The sequence below is a fragment of the Oncorhynchus mykiss genome, chromosome 23, assembly GCF_013265735.2.
Source record: "Oncorhynchus mykiss isolate Arlee chromosome 23, USDA_OmykA_1.1, whole genome shotgun sequence".
Lineage (NCBI taxonomy): Eukaryota > Metazoa > Chordata > Actinopteri > Salmoniformes > Salmonidae > Oncorhynchus > Oncorhynchus mykiss.
In genome coordinates this window covers 12,093,114-12,113,987 of record NC_048587.1, presented here as the reverse complement: position 1 = coordinate 12,113,987, position 20,874 = coordinate 12,093,114, and the positions used below count along the sequence as shown (strand labels likewise).

The window sequence follows — 20,874 nt, the reverse complement described above, 5'->3', positions numbered from 1 at the left end:
GCATAATTTCAAAATCTGAGATGATAGGGTGATTAACAAAAGGCTAAGCTGTGTTTCACTATATTTCACTTGTGATTTCATGAATATGAATCTAGTAATATTTTTTTGACTGCTGCGCTATGCTAATTAGTGTAGTTGATGACAATTCTCCCAGATCCGGGATGGGTAGTTCCAAGAGTTAACATCTCAATATGGTTGCGATCCGGTGACTGTGATTGCCACTCCATTATAGACAGAATACCAGAATATAATATCCAATATAGACAGACTACTGACTGCTTATCCCTTAAATAGCTCTTGCATGGTTTGGAGCTGTGCTTTGGGTCATTGTCCTGTTGTAGGAGGAAATTGGCTCCAATTAAGCGCGGTCCACAGGGTATGGCATGGCATTGCAAAATGGAGTGATAGCCTTCCTTCTTCAAGATCCCTTTTACGCTGTACAAATCTCCCACTTTACCACCACCAAAGCACCAGAAAACCATCACATTGCCTCCACCATTCTTGACAGATGGCGTCAAGCAGTCCTCCAGCATCTTTTCATTTTTTCTGCATCTCACGAATGTTCTTTGTGATCCAAACACCTCAAACTTAGATTTGTCTGTCTATAACACTTTTTTCCAATCTTCCTCTGTCCAGTGTCTGTATTATTTTGCCCACCTTAATCTTTTCTTTTTATTGGCCAGTCTGAGAGATTGCTTTTTCTTTGCAACTTTGCCTAGAAGGCCAGCATCCCGAAGTTGCCTCTTCATTGTTGATGTTGAGACTGGTGTTTTGCTGGTACTATTTAATAAATCTGCCAGTTGAGGACTTGTGAGGTGTCTGTTTCTCAAACTAGACACTCTAATATACTTGTCCTCTTGCTCAGTTGTGCACTGGGGCCTCTCACTCTTTCTATTCTGGTTAGAGACAGTTTGCACTGTACTCTGAAGGGAGTAGTACACAGCGTTGTACGAGATCTTCAGTTTCTTGGAAATTTACCCTTCATTTCTCAGAACAAGAACAGACTGACGAGTTTCAGAAGAAAGTTATTTGTTTCTGGCCATTTTGAGCCTGTGATCGAACCCACAAATGCTGATGTTCCAGATACTCAACTAGTCTAAAGAAGGCCAGTTTTATTGCTTCTTTAATCAGGACAACAGTTTTCAGCTGTGCTAACATAATTGCAAAATGGTGTTCTAATGATCAATTATCCTTTTAAAATGATACACTTGGATTAGCTAACACAATATGCCATTGGAACACAGGAGTGATGTTTGCTGATCATGGGCCTTTGTACAAGCTATGTAGATATTTCGTACAAAATCAGCCGTTTCCAGCTACAATAGTCATTTACAACATTAACAATTTCTACATTGTATTTCTGATCAATTTTATGTTATTTTAATGGACAACAAATTTGCTTTTCTTTCAAAAACAAGGACATTTCTCAGTGACCCCAAACTTTTATATGGTAGTGTAAGTATTCAGAACCTTTACTCAGTACTTTGTTGAAGCATCTTTGGCAGTGATTACAGCCTCGAGTCTTCCTGGGTATGACACTACAAGCTTGGCACACCTGTATTTGGAGAGTATCTCCCATTCTCCCCACAGATCCTCTGAAGATCCTCCCATTCTCCTCATCCAACCTCTGTCAGGTTGGATGGGGAGTGTCGCTGCACAGCTATTTTCAGGTCTCTCCAGAGATGTTCGATCGGGTTCAAGTCCGGGCTCTGGCTGGGCCACTCAAGGACATTCAGAGACATGTCCCGAAGCCACTCTTGCGTTGTCTTGGCTGTGTGCTTTGGGTCGTTGTCCTGTTGGAAGATGAACCTTCACCCCAGTCTGATGTCCTGAACACTCTGGAGCAGGTTTTCATCAACAATCTCTCTGTACTTTTCTCTGTTTATCTTTGCCTCGATAGTCTCCCAGTCCCTGTCGCTGAAAAACATCCCCACAGATGCTGCCACCACCATGCTTCATCGTAGGGATGGTGCCAGGTTTCCTCCAGAGGTGATACTTGGCATTCAGGCCAAATAGTTCAATCTTCGTTTCATCAGACCAGAGAATCTTGTTTCTCATGGTCTGAGAGTCCTTTGGGTGCCATTTGGCAAACTCCAAGTGGGCAGTCATGTTCCTTTTACTGAGGAGTGACATCAGTCTGGCCATTCCACCATAAAGGCCTGATTGGTGGAGTGCTGCAGAGATGGTTGTCCTTCTGCAAGGTTCTCCCCTCTCCACAGAGTGACCTGTCTCAGAGCTCTGCAGACAATTTCTTCCACCTCATGGCTTGGTTTTTGTTCTGATAATTCACTGTAAACTGTGGGACCTTATATAGACAGGTGTGTGCCTTTCCAAATCATGTCCAATCAAATGAATTTACCACAGGTCTCCAAGTTGTAGAAACATCTCAAGGATGATCAATGTTAACAGGATGCACCTGAGCTCAATTTCGAGTCTCCTAGCAAAGGGTCTGCATATTTAGGTAAATAAGTCAAAAAATCAAAAAACCTGTTTTCGCTTTGTCATTATGGGGTATTGTTTATAGATTGATGGAAAATGTTTATTTGATTAATTTTAGAATATGTAACAAAATGTGGAAAAAGTCAAGGGGTCTGAATAATTTCCGTACACAAGCACGGAAGGGTGTGTGTTGTTAACCCTTGTATGTTAGTAGATGTTTGAAAAAAACATATATGTATTCATTCACTAAAGCAGAGGAAGGAATTGAGGTATTCACTACATCCCCTTTTCTATTGGGTGTTTTTTCTTTTTGTTTATCTTTTTTTGGAAGATCTGTAAGTAATTGCCATGTGAACACGATGCAGGTGCTGCAGGTGCTGCAGCTTCACACGTCAGCCAAAGATACATTAATTGTCTGTGTGTGTGTGTGCGTGTGCGTGTGCGTGTGTGTGTGCGTGTGTGTGTGGGGGGGATTTATAAATGGGTGGGTAATGCGGGACATTGAGGTTAAAGGCATTTGGAAATGTACATAATTATTTTTTAAATTGAATCAAATTGTATTTTTAGCCTGTTTGTGCGATGGCATGTAGTTGTTTTCTATTTAGTTGTTTTGTGTGTGTGTGTGTGTGTGTATGTATGTATGTATATATATATATATATATATATATATATATATATATATATATATATATATGTATAATATATATATATATAATATATATATGTATATATATAATATATATATATATATATATATATATATATATATATATATATATATATATATATATATATATATATATATGTATAATATATATATATATATGTATAATATATATATGTATAATATATATATATATATGTATAATATATATATATATGTATAATATATATATGTATAATATATATATATATATGTATAATATATATATATATATATGTATAATATATATATGTATAATATATATATATATATATGTATAATATATATATATATATATGTATAATATATATATATATATATGTATAATATATATATATGTATAATATATATATATGTATAATATATATATATATATATATATGTATAATATATATATATATATATGTATAATATATATATATATATATATATGTATAATATATATATGTATAATATATATATGTATAATATATATATATGTATAATATATATATATGTATAATATATATATATGTATAATATATATATATGTATAATATATATATATATATATTATATATATACATATATATATATATATATATATTATATATACATATATATATATTATACATATATATATATGTATAATATATATATATTATATATATATATGTATATGCAACTAATTTGCATATACATAAATTATTTACACACTATGTATGTAAATTAATGTAATATTCGTGCATATTATGTTGATTTATATATGCGGATGGGAATTGACATCCAGGACAATGTATTCTTTACAAGTCAGTGCAAAGATGCTGGATATTTGTTGACGTTTTACATTTTGACATCTGAGGGTATTTCTTAAAGCAGGATTAACGAGTTGGCTAAACCTCACTAAATAAAATAGTCTGAAACAGCCACTTACTGGACTTCCTGCTTGATCTGTAATGAGTAGTATTTTGATTTCAATAACTATTTTTACATAAATTTATGAATCTTAAAGTATAAACATGAATATTGAGTAGGATAAACTTGAAACGGGCATGATAAAAATGTTTAAATAATGAGCTAGTTGGATAATGTAATGATCCTGCATTTTGAAATGCAAACCAGCTTGTGCCAAACTGACAATGATAGTGGTGAAGAAATGCATTTTCCCTAGTGATGAATTCTTTCTAGAGTGATCCACAATGACCCCTTGCCTTGCTGAAGGACTGGGTCTACTGGTGCCTGTATTGCCATGTAGGCTACTGAAAGATACTGTTATGTTCTCTAATCAGGGCAGATGTGAGCAGGACACTGGCAAGCTCCTGTGTAGAGGTATTCACAGGTCCAAAAAGTTGGACCTGGACCCGAGGACAATCCGAACCGACCAGAATGGATAATTAAAAATACATGGGGACCCGGATACGAGAACAATCAGACTGAACCCAAATGGACCAGAGGACAACTCAACCTAGACCCGACCGGAGTACCACTGAAGTACCCCATCATGTGCATTTTACCAGTAAGCATATAGTCTCGTGAGTCTTTTCAACTACCCCCTGTGGCTAGGCCAAGTACCCCCAGGAGTCCTTGTACCCCTGGTTGGGAACCACTGCTATAGGCTATGCAGAGCAGTGGTCGGATCTATCAGCTGTAGTTCCATAGACCCGATAACAAATAAACAGGACCAGAGGGACAAGTTAGAATTTCAGACCCGAACCCAATGGGGCCCGGGGCGGGGCTCTGGTATATTGGGTCCACACGGACCTGTGACGACCTCTACTCCTGTGCCGTTTAAGAGTTAGACATAATGCCAAGATAAAACGCTGTCATTTTCAATGGTTTTCTGCTATTCTCATAAACTGAAATAAAAAGGGTCTATCCACGTTCTATAGGTGTCACTACTGTATTATGGGTTTGTTAGTGTCCTTTTAACCATACCAGGGTTCAGGTATTATACATAGTATCTTTCAAATACTTTAAGCATTTGCGTTAGCCTGTCTGGAGTGCTAGGTGGGTGTGCTTTGCACTTATGGGACTTTTCTATTGGTTCCATCGCAACAGGCAAGCTCACTCAAGCACAACTTAAGTATTTAAAATGACTTCAAATAGTGTTTGGACCCAGGTCTGCTTATACAGTAACATGGTTAATCAATCAATCTGTCATTCTTTTGCCTCTGGACCATTTACATTACATAGCCAAAAGTAGGTGGACATCCCTTCAAAATAGTGGATTCGACTATTTCCGACACACCCATTGCTGAAAGGCATATTAAATTGAGCACACAGCCATGAGATCTCCATAGACAAACATTGGCAGTAGAATGGCCCGCATTGAATAGCTCAGTGACTTTCAACGTGGCACCATCAAGTCAATTCATCAAATATCTGCCCTGCTAGAGCTGCCCGGTCAACTGTAAGTGCTGTTATTGTAAGGTGGAAAAGTCTAGGAGCAACAATGGCTCAGTTGCTAATTGGTAGGTCACAGAAGCTCACAGAATGGGACCTCCGAGTGCCGAAGCGTGTAACGCATAAAAATCGTCTGTCCTCAGTTGCAATACTCACTACCGAGTTCCAAACTGCCACAGCACAAGATCGGTTCGTCGAGAGCTGAATGGGTCATGAAATGGGTTTCCATGGTTGAGCAGCCACATACGGGCCTAGGATCACCATGTGCAATGCTGAGCATCAACTGGCGTGGTGTAAAGCTCGACGCCAATGGACTCTGGAGCAGTGGAAACACGTTCCCTGGAGTGATAAATCACGTTTCAACATCTGGCAGTCCGACAGACTAATCTGGGTTTGGCGGATGCCAAGAGAACTCTACCTGCCCGATTGCATAGTGCCAACTGTGAAGTTTGGTGGAGGAGGAATAGTCTGGGGCTGTTTTTCATGGTTCGGGCTAGGCCCCTTAATTCCAGTGAAGTGAAATCTTAACGCTATAGCCAATGACATTCTAGACGATTCTGTGCTTCCAACATTGTGGCAACAGTTCGAGGAAGGCCCTTTCCTGTTTCAGCATAACAATGCCCCTTGTGGACAAAGCAAGGTCAAGATCGGTGTGGAAAAGCTTGACTGGCCTGAACAGAGCCCTGACCTCAACCCCAATTGAACACCTTGGGATGAATTTGAACGCCGACTGTCGCCCAACATCAGTGCCCGACCTTACTAATTCTCTTATGGCTGAATGGAAGTAAGTCCCTGCATCAATGTTCCAACATCTAGTGGAAAGCCTTCCCAGAAGAGTGGAGGCTGTTATAGCAGCAAAGGGGGGACCAACTCCATATTAACTTAACTGTGTTGAGGAAAAATGTTTTAAAGAGTACTTCATAAAGTTATACATCTACTGTCAACCCCAAACAAGTATTAAAGAAAGCGGTTATATCCATAATTTCATAGTATTTATTTGGAGAAGTTATGGTGGATTGGGTGTAGTGAAAGCACCATTTTATTTTTATATACCACAATGCCTCTTTCATAAGTGTGGGTTTATGTTTACATGAAGGGAATTTAAACATCTTTATTCTGCAAACCATCACAAGAGCCTTGGCCCTTACCTTATACTGTATATTGAAACTGTCATGTTTTTCTCCCAAACCACAAATTACCAGTGGAGTCTTTATGAAGTCAGTTTTTTATTGTGTATGGACTGGGCTGACAAGATCTGTTGAGCAGGGTCATGCAATGCTTAGATTTTATTTTCCTGAAGTTGCAAAGACCAGGAACCAATCCGGTCGCGTTTGAAGACAATGTGTATTTTACAGGCACTTACTGTGTTCGCAGATGTCGGCTCAATTGGAGAAAATATTTAAATGTCAAGCGTGCTTTAGCGTGGTTTTGGATTGAATCCCGTCCAAAGTCGCTTGTGTGTTAGAAGTTGACACTTGTTATATCAGATACTCAGGTCCCGCCAATAGTTCTTAAAAACATAAGAATAGTGCATTTTAAAGGAGATTATGAATAAATGGAATGTGCAGTCCACTCAGTCATGGCAAAATATAAATGGTTTGTTTTAGTACTTTTGAATCTAAATGTATATGTATATGTCCAAAACTTTTGTAATAAAAACCGAATTAAACCTTTTGAATGTATTTTGTCCATAATCCCACAATTTCATTCAGCAATAACAACCAAACAACTTGATGAAAGCGCTCTTTATTGGGGATGGAAAATGTTAGCCATAATGTCCTGTATGATTTATAATACACACCGAAAAGTAGCAGGCATAAAGCAGAAATGGCAGATGTGAGAAAAAGATGTGATGTGCATGAGAGAAACTGTAGAAAATAACCCACCCATCAGAGATAGTCACCTTCGACACTGATCATAGGCATCGAGAGGCATGATGAGGAATGAGCATGCAATTTCTTACATTTAAATAGCATTGCACTAATCACTGAATAAATCATACTGGTCATCAAACCAATTTAAAAAACATCATACCCCATTTCACTCCATGGAGGTTTTAACGATTAAATGCAGCAAAGATTTTTTTTTATCAAAGATATACAGTAAATCTTTGCTGCATTTAATTGTTAACTCCATTGCTGCTTAACATGGAGTGAAATGGGGTATGATGTTTTTTAAGGTCTAAGGTGATACATAACAGGAAAGGAAAAAAAATAAGTTGGCATCAGATTTTGCAATAATAATACTGCTAGAATCTTGCCCAGACAAAGAAATACAAGTCCTGTATACCTTCACAAATCAAACACAAAAGAGTGCATCCTGTGTAACAAACAAACCCAAGCAGGGAAACAATTGTCTATTTTTAAATGTTGTCATTGAGAACCACAGTGTGAAGTAAGGCATTGTTTTATTTCCCTGTCAGTGTCTTCAGAAGAGGAGCAGTGCTGACAGCTAAGAAATCATTATGGATGGGAAGAGAGCCTGGTTCCAGATCTGTTTAGCCCGTCTTCCCAATTCCTATGGTCATTTGCGTGACAATGGCCGTAGGAGTTGGCCAGACCGCACAAACTGAGCTGGGACTATGCTAGGGTAGAGGCTGCTTTCCTCATTACTATAAATGATATGCATGCATTTATACCCAGCAGCAGGTCTAGAAAAGTTGGAAATGTTGACAAACAAATGTGCATGATTAAGACAATGTTTTTCTTCTATTAAAATAGAAAGGTCACTGCTACACTATATATACACAAAAATATGTGGATATGTCCATTTCAGCCGCACCAGTTGCTGACAGGTGTATAAAATCGAGCTCCATATTAATACCCAGCAGTTGTACACATATTTTTGGTCATATAAGTGTACATCCAAATTTTTGGGGGGTTTATTAAAAACATATTAACAGTACTAGTCAAAAGATTGGACACACCTACATTTTTATTTACTTCAAAGTACCCACCCTTTGCCTTGATGACAGCTTTGCACACACTTGGAATTCTCTCAACCAGCTTCACCTGGAATGCTTTTCCAACAGTCTTGAAGTTCCCACATATGCTGAGCAAATTGAAAAAGGAGGAAGGTAAGCGCTACTAAGGTACACAATAGTACATTTTGGTAGACAGAAGGTACTCTTTGGTAAAATGTACTCTTTGTCAGAAGGTACTCTTCATATAATTAATTAAAATGCCTTTATTTGTATGGCATGTTCAATAGAAACAAAGTTCTACATATAGTCGTGGGCAAAAGTTTTGAGAATGACACAAATATTCATTTCCATAAAGTTTGCTGCTTCAGTGTCTTTAGATATTTGTCAGATGTTACTATGGGAATACTGAAGTATAATTACAAGCATTTCATAACGGTCAAAGGCTTTTTACATAAACTTGATGCAAAGGGTCAATATTCGCAGTGTTGACCCTTCTTTTTCAAGACCTCTGCAATCTGCTCTGGCATGCTGACAATTAACTTCTGGGCCACATCTTGACTGATGCCAGCCCATTCTTGCATTATCAATGCTTGAAGTTTGTCAGAATTTGTGGGTTTTTGTTTGTCCACCTGCCTCTTGATGATTGACCACAAGTTCCCAATGGGATTCAGGTCTGGGGAGTATCCTGGCCATGGACCCAAAATATCGATGTTTTGTTCCCCGAGCCACTTAGTTATCACTTTTGCCTTTATGGCAAGGTGCTCCATCATGCTGGAAACGGCATTGTTCGTCACCAAACTGTTCCTGGATGGTTGGGAGAAGTTGCTCTCGGAGGATGTGCTGGTACCATTCTTTATTCATGGCTGTGTTCTTACGCAAAATTGTGAGTGAGCCCACTCCCTTGGCTGAGAAGCAACCCCACACACAAATGGTCTCAGGATGCTTTACTGTTGGCATGACACAGGACTGATGGTAGCGCTCACCTTGTCTTCTCCGGACAAGCTTTTTTCCGGATGCCCCAAACAATCTGAAAGTGGATTCATCAGAGAAAATGACTTTACCCCAGTCCTCAGCAGTCCAATCCCTGTACCTTTTGCAGAATATCAGTCTGTCCCTGATGTTTTTCATGGAGAGAAGTGGCTTCTTTGCTGCCCTTCTTGACACCCAGGCCATCCTCCAAAAGTCTTTGCCTCAGTGTGCGTGCAGATGCACTCACACCTACCTGCTGCCATTCCTGAGCTGCCTGGTGGTGCCCCGATCTCACAGCTGAATCAACTTTAGGAGACATTAGTTTGCAATTTCATCATGTAAAAACTGGCACACTGGCATTTTTCAGCCCAAATGCCAGGTTTGTCAATTTATCGTCTAACATCAGCTCGCTGAGTTGGGAGGAATGGCAATATTTGAAGTATGTCCTTACAAACAAGCGCAAAAGTGACAATTTCATGCAGCGCTAATGGGAAGTTTTAAGACCATGGATTTTGAGAGCGGAAGCGCAGCCTATCCAGCCATGATCCACATTGCCCATGGAAGGAGAGATGTGCCTTATTTGCCTATGAATCTCGTATTTAGAAACATTTAAAAAAATATTTGTTTCCCCTAGTGATGGCGGGGGACATACACTTACATATCATGATACTATTTTGGACGACATTATATCAATATTTGACTCCAAGTGCCAGTGCTTGTGTGTGTAGACTACTTGCCCCTCCCCCTCTGAAGCCTACTGACAACGTTACAAGCGTGGTTTATAAATTAGGGAGAGATGTTTAATTAGAGAAGATTGGATTCACCTTTTTAACGCTAGTTAAGGATACTATAGTTATCACGTTTCACATTGGATTTATTAACTACAAAAAGGTAAGATGTTTTTTTCTGCACACACAAGCTTATTAGCTAGCTAGCTACTTAGCATTTGCTCTGGTTCAATGTTAAACCAACTCTGAAGTTTAAAGATCCTCCATAGAAGCCACTCCTCTGTAGGTACTGTATAATTCTGTGGGCCTAATTTAGACAATGCATGTCATAAGATGACCAGCGCTTCAAGGCAAGCTTCCTCCAGCCTATCTCGCTCTTTCCTCACCCGAAAAATGTCTGTTGCACCTCGCGCCATACACTGTGATTGGCAGCACAATGTGTGTGCTTGTTTGTCTTTTATTATGATTAAACCATGTTGTTAAGGCAAAATACAATTTGCTCTTAACGACTTTCCTATAGAGATTAAATCGCTTACCTGCTCCATAGCAAACTGCTCTAGCCGCACTGATTGGTGAAGTAATTTTATGTCGAGCTAGATGTACATTTGTTTTGCTGATTTCAGAGGTTTAAAAAGAAACAGAAAGGAATGATATATATCTGTACTTTTTCGGGGTTCGAATTGGTTCAGAACTATATTTTGCTGATCAGAACGGAAAAAATGATGGTATTGTTCGGAGGAAACAATTGAAAAATAATTTTGCTTCATTTTGGAAAGGAGTCCTTTATTTACAGTGCCTACAGAAAATATTCACACCCCTGGACTTTTTCCACATTTTGTTACGTTAAAGCCTTATTATAAAAAGGATAATCTACACACAATACCCCAGAACGACAAAGCAAAAATATTTTTTTCGTGCACATGTATTACACATTTTTAAAGCTCTGACAGAGCTCTAGAGTACCTCTGTGTAGATGCAACACTCCACCAATCAGGCCAGATGAAAGCCACTCCTCAGTAAAAGGCAGTATCGCTTCGTAGCACTCACTCACTCAAAACTGTCAAAATATTGTCTGTGAGTATAACAGAACTGATATTGCAGGTGAAAACCTGAGGAAAATCCAACAAGGAAGTTCTGTTTTTCCTGAAACCTCTCTGTTCCATTGCATGTCTTCCCTCCATTTAAAGGGATATCAACCAGATTCCTTTTCCTATGGCTTCCACATGGTGTGAACCGTCTTTAGACATAGTTTCAGGCTTTTATTTTGAAAAATAAGCGAGAAAGATCACATCGCATCATTGGATGGCTGGGTGCCATCTCTCTCTCCTATTGAAGAAGCTACAGTCCGGTTGAAATATTATCGATTATATATTGTAAAAACAACCTGAGGATTGATTGTAAAAAACATTTGACATGTTTCTACAAACTTTACGGATACTATTTGGAATTTTCGTCTGCCCCGTCGTGACCGCTCGAGCCTGTGGATTTCTGAACATAACACGTCAACCAAATGGAGGTATTTTGGATATAAAAATAATCTTTATGGAACAAAAGGAACATTTATTGTGTAACTGGGAGTCTCGTTAGTGCAAACATCCGAAGATCATCAAAAGTAAGCGATTCATTTTATTGCTTTTCTGACTTTAGTGACCAATCTACTTTGCTGCTAGCTGTTTGTAATGTTTTGTCTGCTGAGAGAGATGTTCTTACATAAACGCTTGGTATGCTTTCGCTGAAAAGCTTTTTTGAAATCTGACACGCCAGGTGGATTAAAAGCTAGTCGCGATGTTGCCATCTCCATCGGCGCCATTATAACATCCATTGCTATATATTTTTTAAATAATGACATTTGACATTATTTTGTTTTCAAATAACCTAAAGTGAACGATTGTAATCTGAATAAAAGGCCAAAATAATATTCATAAAGGCCAAAATATTTCTGTTTTTAGAGGGAGAGAAACCAACCATTTTTTGGACAAGGTCATCCTGGCCGGGTAAACTCTCCCCTAAACTGGACGACGCTGGGCCAATTGTGCATCACCCAATGGGACGCCCAAACACGGTCGGATGGGATACAGCCTGGATTCGAACCAGGGACTGTACTGACGCCTCTTGCTCTGAGATGCAGTGCCTGCGCCACTCGGGAGCCATCACCAATATATATTGTCCTAGAAACGTTGTTTGCAGAATTCACAGCCTGCTAGGCTTGTGAAAAACATGGTTAATAATACTTTTCCTCCCTTCCACATGTTAAAATGTTCCAATTGATAACGTTTTTTTTATTTTTATCAATTAGTATATTTGAATTTAACCACAATATTTGTTGTATTATTTAGTCAGTCTTTTCTGGTGGATTAAACTGAAATTGCAACCAAATTTCTATGGCTTATTTAAAAAATAACGATATTTTGGAGATTGTTTTGTTTTCAAATTACCAAAAGTGAGCGAGAAAAAGGCCATTATTGAACATGAGGTGAGACATTCTTACTAATTTGTAAATAAAGCCAGTTTATTATTTAGAATGATTTATTTCTGTTTTTAGAGGAAGATAAACCAAAAGTACACTGTCACCTCATAAAACCTTTTATAAAAACATAGTATATGGGATTGATTTTTAGAAATTACGATTAATTAACGTGAATCATATTATGGTGTTTCTAATTCTAAAAAATGAAACCCTGTACAACGTGACCTTTATTTAACAAGGAAAGTCAGTTAAGAACACATTCTTATTTACAATGACGGCCTACACCGGTTGTGATACAGCCAACTTAACTAAGAAATAAATTTGACGATACCCTCCTTCTTGGCAATAGTCTGTTGTCCTGCTAATAGAACATAATGGAGCTGTACAATGTGACAGGTCGGGAGTAGGCTACAGTACTACAGTAAGAGCAAAATAATCCTAACATTTCCACAGCCTAATTGTAGTCTAACCAATACCCACACGGAGATACAGTGAAAATAAAAATCTTGTTGATTTATCAAGACCAGTCCCCATGCTTGTCTCAGAGCAGCGCTATATCTTGACCTCTGAATGCGGTCTCTTCCATTAATATTTAAAGAGTATTTTCCAGTAAGCACTTTGTTTACCTTCATTAGCCTACTTTGTTCCAATCTGTCATTCAGTGATATTTAATCCCATAAAATAATTTGTTATGGATCCATAACGAAATAAACATTTGCTTTTTGAAAGAGTATTTTTTCATTAACGAAAGCATAAAGATGCTGATGAAGAAATACAGAACTGTACAGTATATGGTTTATCTGACATTTTGCGGTTGTATGAGGTTGCCCACATGTACTTTAAACATTTGAATAAAGCATTTAATGGATTGTGACTCCATCTCCTTAATCGCCCTCTTCAACGCGTCATTCTCCGCCTGACTCTCCGCCAATGCCGCCAGACTCTCTGTCGATGACGAGTGACATTCTGCCAATACTGCCTGGCTCTGGACCAATGCATCAGCTGTCCCTCGTATCTCTGCCCTCAGATAATGTTTCTCTTTCTGCTGGTCTGTCTTCAATGACTCGATCTCGGTCTTCAAAGTTTGAATCTGATACATGTGCACCTTCATCAGATGAGCAGAATGGTACCGCCCTGAGCCACCATCGATTAGTGGCCTATGATAGAAACGGTAGATCAACTAAGAATTAAAAGTGACTCCAACACACAAATGCTGCGTACAGAAACACATTTTAAGGATCCAGCAAAACTAACAGCTTTTTATGGGAACCATGCGTTTTTTCGGTGCGGCCCATTGTCCAGCCCTTTTGTCCACTGATCTCCACGGATGGTTGGTTGTATGATCTGCAAAAACACATTCACGTTTTTAGTACGCAATCATTTTTTATTTCACCTTTATTTAACTATCAATTTTATTACACAGTAAGGCTACAAATTGATCTTTTATTTTTTTTAAGAAAATGCACTGAAACCAAAATACTTTTAGTTTTGGTGATCCTCTCAGCTCTGGCTCATTTTCAAGTCCTCTGGTGGTTACGGTCCTAACCCTGGAATGGGTAGCACCATAGAAAGAAGCTGGCTTGATGAAAACAATGTCCATTTCGTCTCTTCTCTTTGGTTGGAATGTCATTTTTTAAAGATAAACGGCTCGAGGAGTACTGGTAAGGTGTGACTTTCAGCTGACAATAGGCCATAAGTATACAGCAGATCGCCGATTGTCCTCACATTGATTATGCTGTAACAGCACACTGTAGCAACATGACCAGGATCTCTATTAATTTAAGTGAGCAGATTAGGGCCTTCAGGATGAACGGAAAATCTAGTACAGCCAATGTTTTGTTTTAACCAATTAGTATATTTATTTGAGTTTAACCACAATATTTGTTATATTATTTGTTCTGTCTTTTCTGGTGGACTAAACTGAAATTGCAAGCAACTTTCTATGGCTTGTTTAAAACCATAGTGATATTGTGGAGATGATTTCAAAGTTTTTAACGCTGATCAATTGCCTTGCACAAAGTATCACAATACAGAGGGGTGTTGGAAAGAGTCTATTGTCCTGCTAATAACCCATAATGGGCTATGAAAATAACCAAAAAATTTCTTTATTAAAGAGTATCAGAAAGAATGTTGGTACTTATTTATTTTGATCCAAAGCTGAGTCACTCAGCTTTATGTAGGTGCGGGGGCTATATGACTGCGCCATCAACTTGATTATTTAGCAGACATCCTTTGATTATATTCAGTCAACACATACAGTGCCTTGCGAAAGTATTCGGCCCCCTTGAACTTTGCGACCTTTTGCCACATTTCAGGCTTCAAACATAAAGATATAAAACTGTATTTTTTTGTGAAGAATCAACAACAAGTGGGACACAATCATGAAGTGGAACGACATTTATTGGATATTTCAAACTTTTTTAACAAATCAAAAACTGAAAAATTGGGCGTGCAAAATTATTCTGCCCCTTTATTTTCAGTGCAGCAAACTCTCTCCAGAAGTTCAGTGAGGATCTCTGAATGATCCAATGTTGACCTAAATGACTAATGATGATAAATACAATCCACCTGTGTGTAATCAAGTCTCCGTATAAATGCACCTGCACTGTGATAGTCTCAGAGGTCTGTTAAAAGCGCAAAGAGCATCATGAAGAACAAGGAACACACCAGGCAGGTCCGAGATACTGTTGTGAAGAAGTTTAAAGCCGGATTTGGATACAAAAATATTTCCCAAGCTTTAAACATCCCAAGGAGCACTGTGCAAGCGATAATATTGAATAATAAATAATCTTTACCTGTTTATTCGATTACATAATACGTAAGATAAAAATCATGAAGAACCCATTTACAATTTGTGTAGTTAGAAAGTCACAACTATTAATTTGCCAAAACGTGTGGTGCATGGGTTGAACCAGAACTTATAATTAAAAACAATATATTTGAATAATCAAACCATTATTCAGTTTCTCGTAATTTAATATTTCCTTTAATTTAAACAAAAACTAAATTGTTCGTGTTGTTTGACTTCAGATTCAAATCAAATAAACAAAGAACGATCGTTTTGTATCATGTCTAATATGAAATACTAATTGGCCAAAAAGTACACGGACCTTTAAATATATTTTATGTCAATTTCTAACTGATAACGACGAACGTTTGTTGTCGACTAAGTAGGTAACGGTTGAACTGTCGCACGTTTTGAACGTCATGGCCGTTGTGACGCGGAGGCACTTTCCGCGTTCAGAACAACTGGGAACGAGGTACTCGTGAAGCTCCGACTTCAGTTCACTTCAAAACAACTGGGAGCTCGGGAAAAACAACTCAGTCTGGGAAAAATAATTTTGTACGGTCATCCAACTCCGAATTCCAACCGGGCCTCTTTCTTTTTATTTGACTTCCTACTTTACGAGTTCCCAGTTGTTTTGAACGCGGCAACTGTGCCTTGGCATTTACACTGCCATGACGTTCAAAACAACCCATTTTTGTCTTTATCTGTTTGTAATGTCCGAGAACTTGGTAGTGACATAAAATCCTCTTTCGCAAACTAGCTACAATGCTGCAGCCTGGATTGATACAGCTTTTGACAGCGAGTGATTTGGCTGATTTACGAATCGACGCAATTCCTAAATTGCAGGTGGGCTTTAGACCGGGGAGTTTCTTCAGTTCGTTCAGATCACAGGACGGGGAGGCGAAGTTAACGTTCATTCCACAACAAATACTGCTCAACAAGGACCACGAGTTGTTTGAGGTAATCTAGCTGCTGCTGCTAAATCTATAACTGCTGAAAAATTGAATGTAGACTATGTGTTCTGTGTTATTCACCAATGTTCTCTTTAGCATTTTGATGACCGCAGATAAGGAAATGCAACCAGGTCTTAAGAGCGTTTCATATTATTCTGTCCATTTAAAGTAGTATTGTATTCATTTGTGGATGCCCATCACTCATTTCGTATATGTAACAAATTCCCATTATGTTACGAATTTTCAAAACGTTCAATATTTTAAGTATTTGCTAAACGTATGATATGTTCAGATTCTAGTTAGGTGGCTAGCTGGCTAACTTTAGCCAGGCTAAACTCTAAAATAGTTCAGGTTAGGGGAAGGGTATCAATCTGTCTTATGTGACCATAGTAATTGTATTATATGCTATATAAGATGGGCTGTTCGGGGTAATAAAATGTATGTTTATAATAACTAAAACAAAACAAAAAATTACAGTGTGGTAATACACCATCATTACCACCACAAGCAGTGTTATAGTCACATGCAGAGAAGCTACAGCAGTGTAACTGAAAATACTGACGTGTGTGTGTGTGTGTGTTAGGATGGGGACATACATAGACACCTGTACCTCCAGAACCTCTCTACCTGCCCAGCTCATGACTCACCTACAGCCAGGTAACAATATTATCATCACCATGGTGATCAACAACAGATTTCACAGTGTAACCCATTCACATGGTAATACAGTGGGGCATGGGAAATAATTATGTATGTGGCTTAATGTTACAAATAGCTGATGACTGTTAAAGAGCAGTATTTTCAGATAAGTTTACTTAGTCAGGTGATAGACTTGAGTCAGTTAAAAAAAAGTTTTAAGAAAGTCAAGAGGCACGGTTGAAGTAGCAGCTTTAACACAGTGTTCTGGGTGCATGCAGTCACATTCACAAATTCAAGATGCTAAGACAAGTCACATTCAAGATATGATGGCTTCCTCAGTCTTGATTTTTCAATGTCTTCCTGGCACAAAACATACATGTATTGTCAGTGTCTAGTTTCTGCTAAATGGCATTAGGCCTAATTGATAGAGAGCTTATCTTCAGCTTCTGCCTTCTCACATGGAACCAAAATAATATTTTGACTTCAACTACTTTTTATTTCTGTTCCATGGTGTCCAGAATACAGATCAGCAGTTTAAATTAGTTCAAGGTTAAATTGTGGAGGGAATCATGAGACTGTGTTCTGTGATATCTGGAGAAACACTGACATAGTACTTCAGACAGTTTTTAGTTAGGTTACCAGATTTGGCGTTGAAGTCATTAGAATAACCCTCATGTTGACTTTTCTGTATTTCACCCCCCCCCCCTCCTTTTTTTTCTCTCAGGCAGTGTGAGTTCAGGTGTTATATATCTGGCTGTAGCCAGGTGTTCAGTACTGTGGAGGACTATGAGCATCACTATAACACGCTCCACAGACACGTGTGTTCTTCCTGCCAGAGGTCGCTGCCCTCCGCTCGCCTGCTCGACATCCACATCCAGGAGTGGCATGACTCGCTTTTCAGCATTCTGGCTGAAAGGCAGGACATGGTAGCTAACATACATGCACACAAACGCATGTGCACACACACTCACTATGTTGCTCACTCTGGCCTGGACTTGGACCAGTCTATGCACACTGTTTCTCACTCTCTCTTCCCCCCCCCCCCCAAGTACCAGTGTCTAGTGGAGGGGTGTGGTTCGAAGTTCAGAACCAGAGAACAGAGGAAAGACCATGTGATCAAGATCCATAAGTACCCTTCTGACTTCATGTTCGACAAGGTGAAGAGGATCAAGAATATCAAAATGTAAACACAAATTCAAGGGTTGTTCTCACTGTGTCCAACAGGTGGTGGAAACGTGTCAGAATGAGTCATCTCTCAGCATTCAGGACTGGGTAAAATCTGTGAATGAAGTATGTGTGTGTAGAGGATAAAACATTCCCCTCTTTCTTACAGAGCAAAGAATAATATGCTGCAGAAAGGCACAAGTATGGAGGTGTCCATGAGTGTGAGTGAACCTGAGGGTGTGTGTGAGGTGTTGTCTGACCAACCAGAGGAAGAGGAATATATGGAGATAAATCACTCTCTCGAACCAGGTATCCTGGACCCTGCCAGTAACCCAATTAACACAGTAGAGCTGTCCACAGATCATGATACTGCCCCAATCCTCTCTGTCACCATCCAGCCCACCACAAACCAACAGAGACCACAGCACAACAGAGAGAGACATTCCTACAGGTCGGTATTCACTTCAAATCTCAAATGGCACACTATTTCCTACATGGTGCACAACATGATTCTAATGTATTTCCCTTAGACCTACAGTCGATGTGTAATGACCCTGAATGCATACATGAATATAGAATAATATATTTCAAGTGGGACTGGTGAACTGCAATGCCTTTACATAGTTAAAAAAAATATAACAAAAATTGCAGACTATGCAAAATGAAGCCAAGTCCCACGACAATGGGAGGGGTATAGCTGGATCTACATAAACACTGTCGTGGGACACGGTAGTGCACTTCTCAGGAACGGACTGTGTATGTTTAGTGGACTGTGTTCTGTTCCACCAGGGTTCCTAGGACGGTGTGTTTCGGCCAGGGTTCTGTCCAAGGGTTCAGAGGTCATGGCAGGAGGATTTAGAGAATCTTTAAAGGTGATGAGTCTCAGACAGGATGCGACCCTTGCATCGGTCTGGTCTGGCGTGTGTTTTAAAAATAATACAATAAATCATGTTTGTTTAACTCAAGGTGATGTGTCAAATGTTATAGCACTGGTAATACCCTAGCTAGCTCTACACCAATTTAAAATAAGCTACTAAAATCATTCCAATCCAGATTGAAAAGGCAAAAGCGATTACAGACCTGCCAACATACACGCATTTTGCGTACCAGCTACGCAATTCTCTGTCCATGTATGCAGGTACGAGATCCAAGTTAAAAGTACGCAGAAATGAATACAGTCAGATTATTATTATTTTTTTTTAAATGTGTACCTTTTTGTAAAAACAAAATTCATAAAAAATAAATCCACTGAGTAAATCTAACATCACGATTCTCGAGCTGCAACACACAGACATGTACGGAGTTTGTGTCAACGGACATGGAGATTAATACATCATTACTCGACGTAGCTACCCCGTGTCTGCCCCTCCTGTTTGTTGTGATGCCAGGTTTGCCGACTGTCAGCTGTACGTAAACACATGGACAAATCCCTTTTCGACTCTGTGTGTTGTGGAAAGGTAAACACTAATTGCTTCAAGCTAAAGTTAGCGAACATAAGATGGACATTCAGTGGGCTCTAAAGTGCCAGCAATTCACTCACATTTGTTAGTGAAAGAAATTAAATGCAAATATGAAAAAGAACTGGTCGCATTTGTGTGAGTGTGATATACATTTAATTCTGTGTCCCATTAGTTGTATTTTCCACATAACATTTTGAGGATCACGCAACCTGATAGACTAACTGTGATCCACGTCACAAAAAGCATTACAAAAGTATAATCAAAAATAAATGTAAACATCATGGCATTAAATGGAGTCGGGAGTTTAGAAGAATGGGCGATGAAGAATGAATGAGTGTCCGGTGTTAGCTATAGAGGCAATGCTTCTAAAATGCCTTTGTACTAGATTTGAGATCAATTTCGAAAATCTGAAATGATGTATATGCAGCAAAGAAATACAATTAGGCACCTTTACATAGGCTGAAGCATCAGACTCTTCTAGTGAACAGTGTTCAGATTCCCTTTGCAGTAGCCTACTTAAGCTTTGTGTAGCCAGTTTGTGGTCTGTGTCGATGCAATGTTTAATTTTCTTTTTTAATTATTTATTTATTTTTCCCCAAAAATGATTTAGCTTTTAGTGTTGATTAGGAACCGTGTCTAAAAAGCCAATACTTGTGAGCTGGCCCTAGTGGTTGGCCCTGTTTGAGAGGTGACAATGCGTTCCTCTACTATAGAGACTAAACTTAGGGGCATGTGCTAATTATCTACAATGTTTTTCTTATCTCCATTCTACACTGTACATGTAATGGATTAAACATAGACAGTCTGTTAATTCCACAAAACATAAATGTATTCTGTACTGTACTGTATTCTGTTCTGTACTCATCAGTATGAATCTGTTATTTATGTTCTGTAAATAGCTTTTCAGAGGACTGATCTGAACCAGGTGTGATCCATAATGTCTAAGCACATGAATCTCCAATTTACCCTGTGCGTCTGGTACTCTAAAAAGTTTGACAGTGCTGTCAGGTCTGCGATTAGTGTTACTAGAGGCTTGCTTTAGGACCATGCTGAAGGGCAGGCTGTTTAGCGGTAGTAGAGAGTATGTTTTAAGACCATGTGGACTCCTCGGAGCAGGTGGGAAGGCTGTATGCCTGGCTGGCTTTAGGACTATGGAGAGTACATGGATGCAGCTGCAATGAAGAGCAAAACTTATCTCTCAAAACAGTGCAGAGGTGGAGATGGCTGTAGATGTCTTGGTAACTGCTGTTTGACATAGC

The 20,874-nt window shown here is 38.8% G+C and overlaps 1 protein-coding gene across 6 annotated transcripts; it reads left to right on the top strand.

Annotated features, from left to right (window-relative positions):
• The first annotated feature begins 15,243 nt into the window (after positions 1 to 15,243).
• znf511 (zinc finger protein 511) lies at positions 15,244 to 19,120 on the top strand. 6 transcript variants are annotated; one of them, XM_021580107.2, is made up of 7 exons: positions 15,837 to 16,359; positions 16,936 to 17,009; positions 17,716 to 17,917; positions 18,041 to 18,174; positions 18,325 to 18,464; positions 18,554 to 18,606; positions 18,945 to 19,120. In XM_021580107.2, exons 1-7 carry the CDS (start codon positions 16,165 to 16,167, stop codon positions 18,951 to 18,953), a joined length of 807 nt encoding a protein of 268 aa, XP_021435782.2. In that variant the 5' UTR covers positions 15,837 to 16,164; the 3' UTR covers positions 18,954 to 19,120. The 6 variants fall into 6 exon arrangements, with proteins under 6 accessions (XP_036815941.1, XP_021435782.2, XP_021435781.2 ...); XM_036960046.1 differs by adding an exon at positions 15,244 to 15,285 and having other exon boundaries at positions 16,246 to 16,359; positions 17,716 to 18,174; positions 18,325 to 18,606; XM_021580106.2 differs by having other exon boundaries at positions 18,047 to 18,174; positions 18,325 to 18,606.
• The last annotated feature ends 1,754 nt before the right edge of the window (positions 19,121 to 20,874 follow it).

Excerpts from the sequence above, each read along its gene's own strand:
- znf511 (XM_036960045.1), top strand. The coding sequence starts at position 16,165 with ATGCTGCAGCCTGGATTGATACAGCTTTTGACAGCGAGTGATTTGGCT. Across the intron at positions 17,010-17,715 it reads CATGACTCACCTACAGCCAG|GCAGTGTGAGTTCAGGTGTT; the intron begins GTAACAATATTA and ends TTTTTCTCTCAG. Across the intron at positions 18,607-18,944 it reads AGAGAGAGACATTCCTACAG|GGTTCCTAGGACGGTGTGTT; the intron begins GTCGGTATTCAC and ends CTGTTCCACCAG.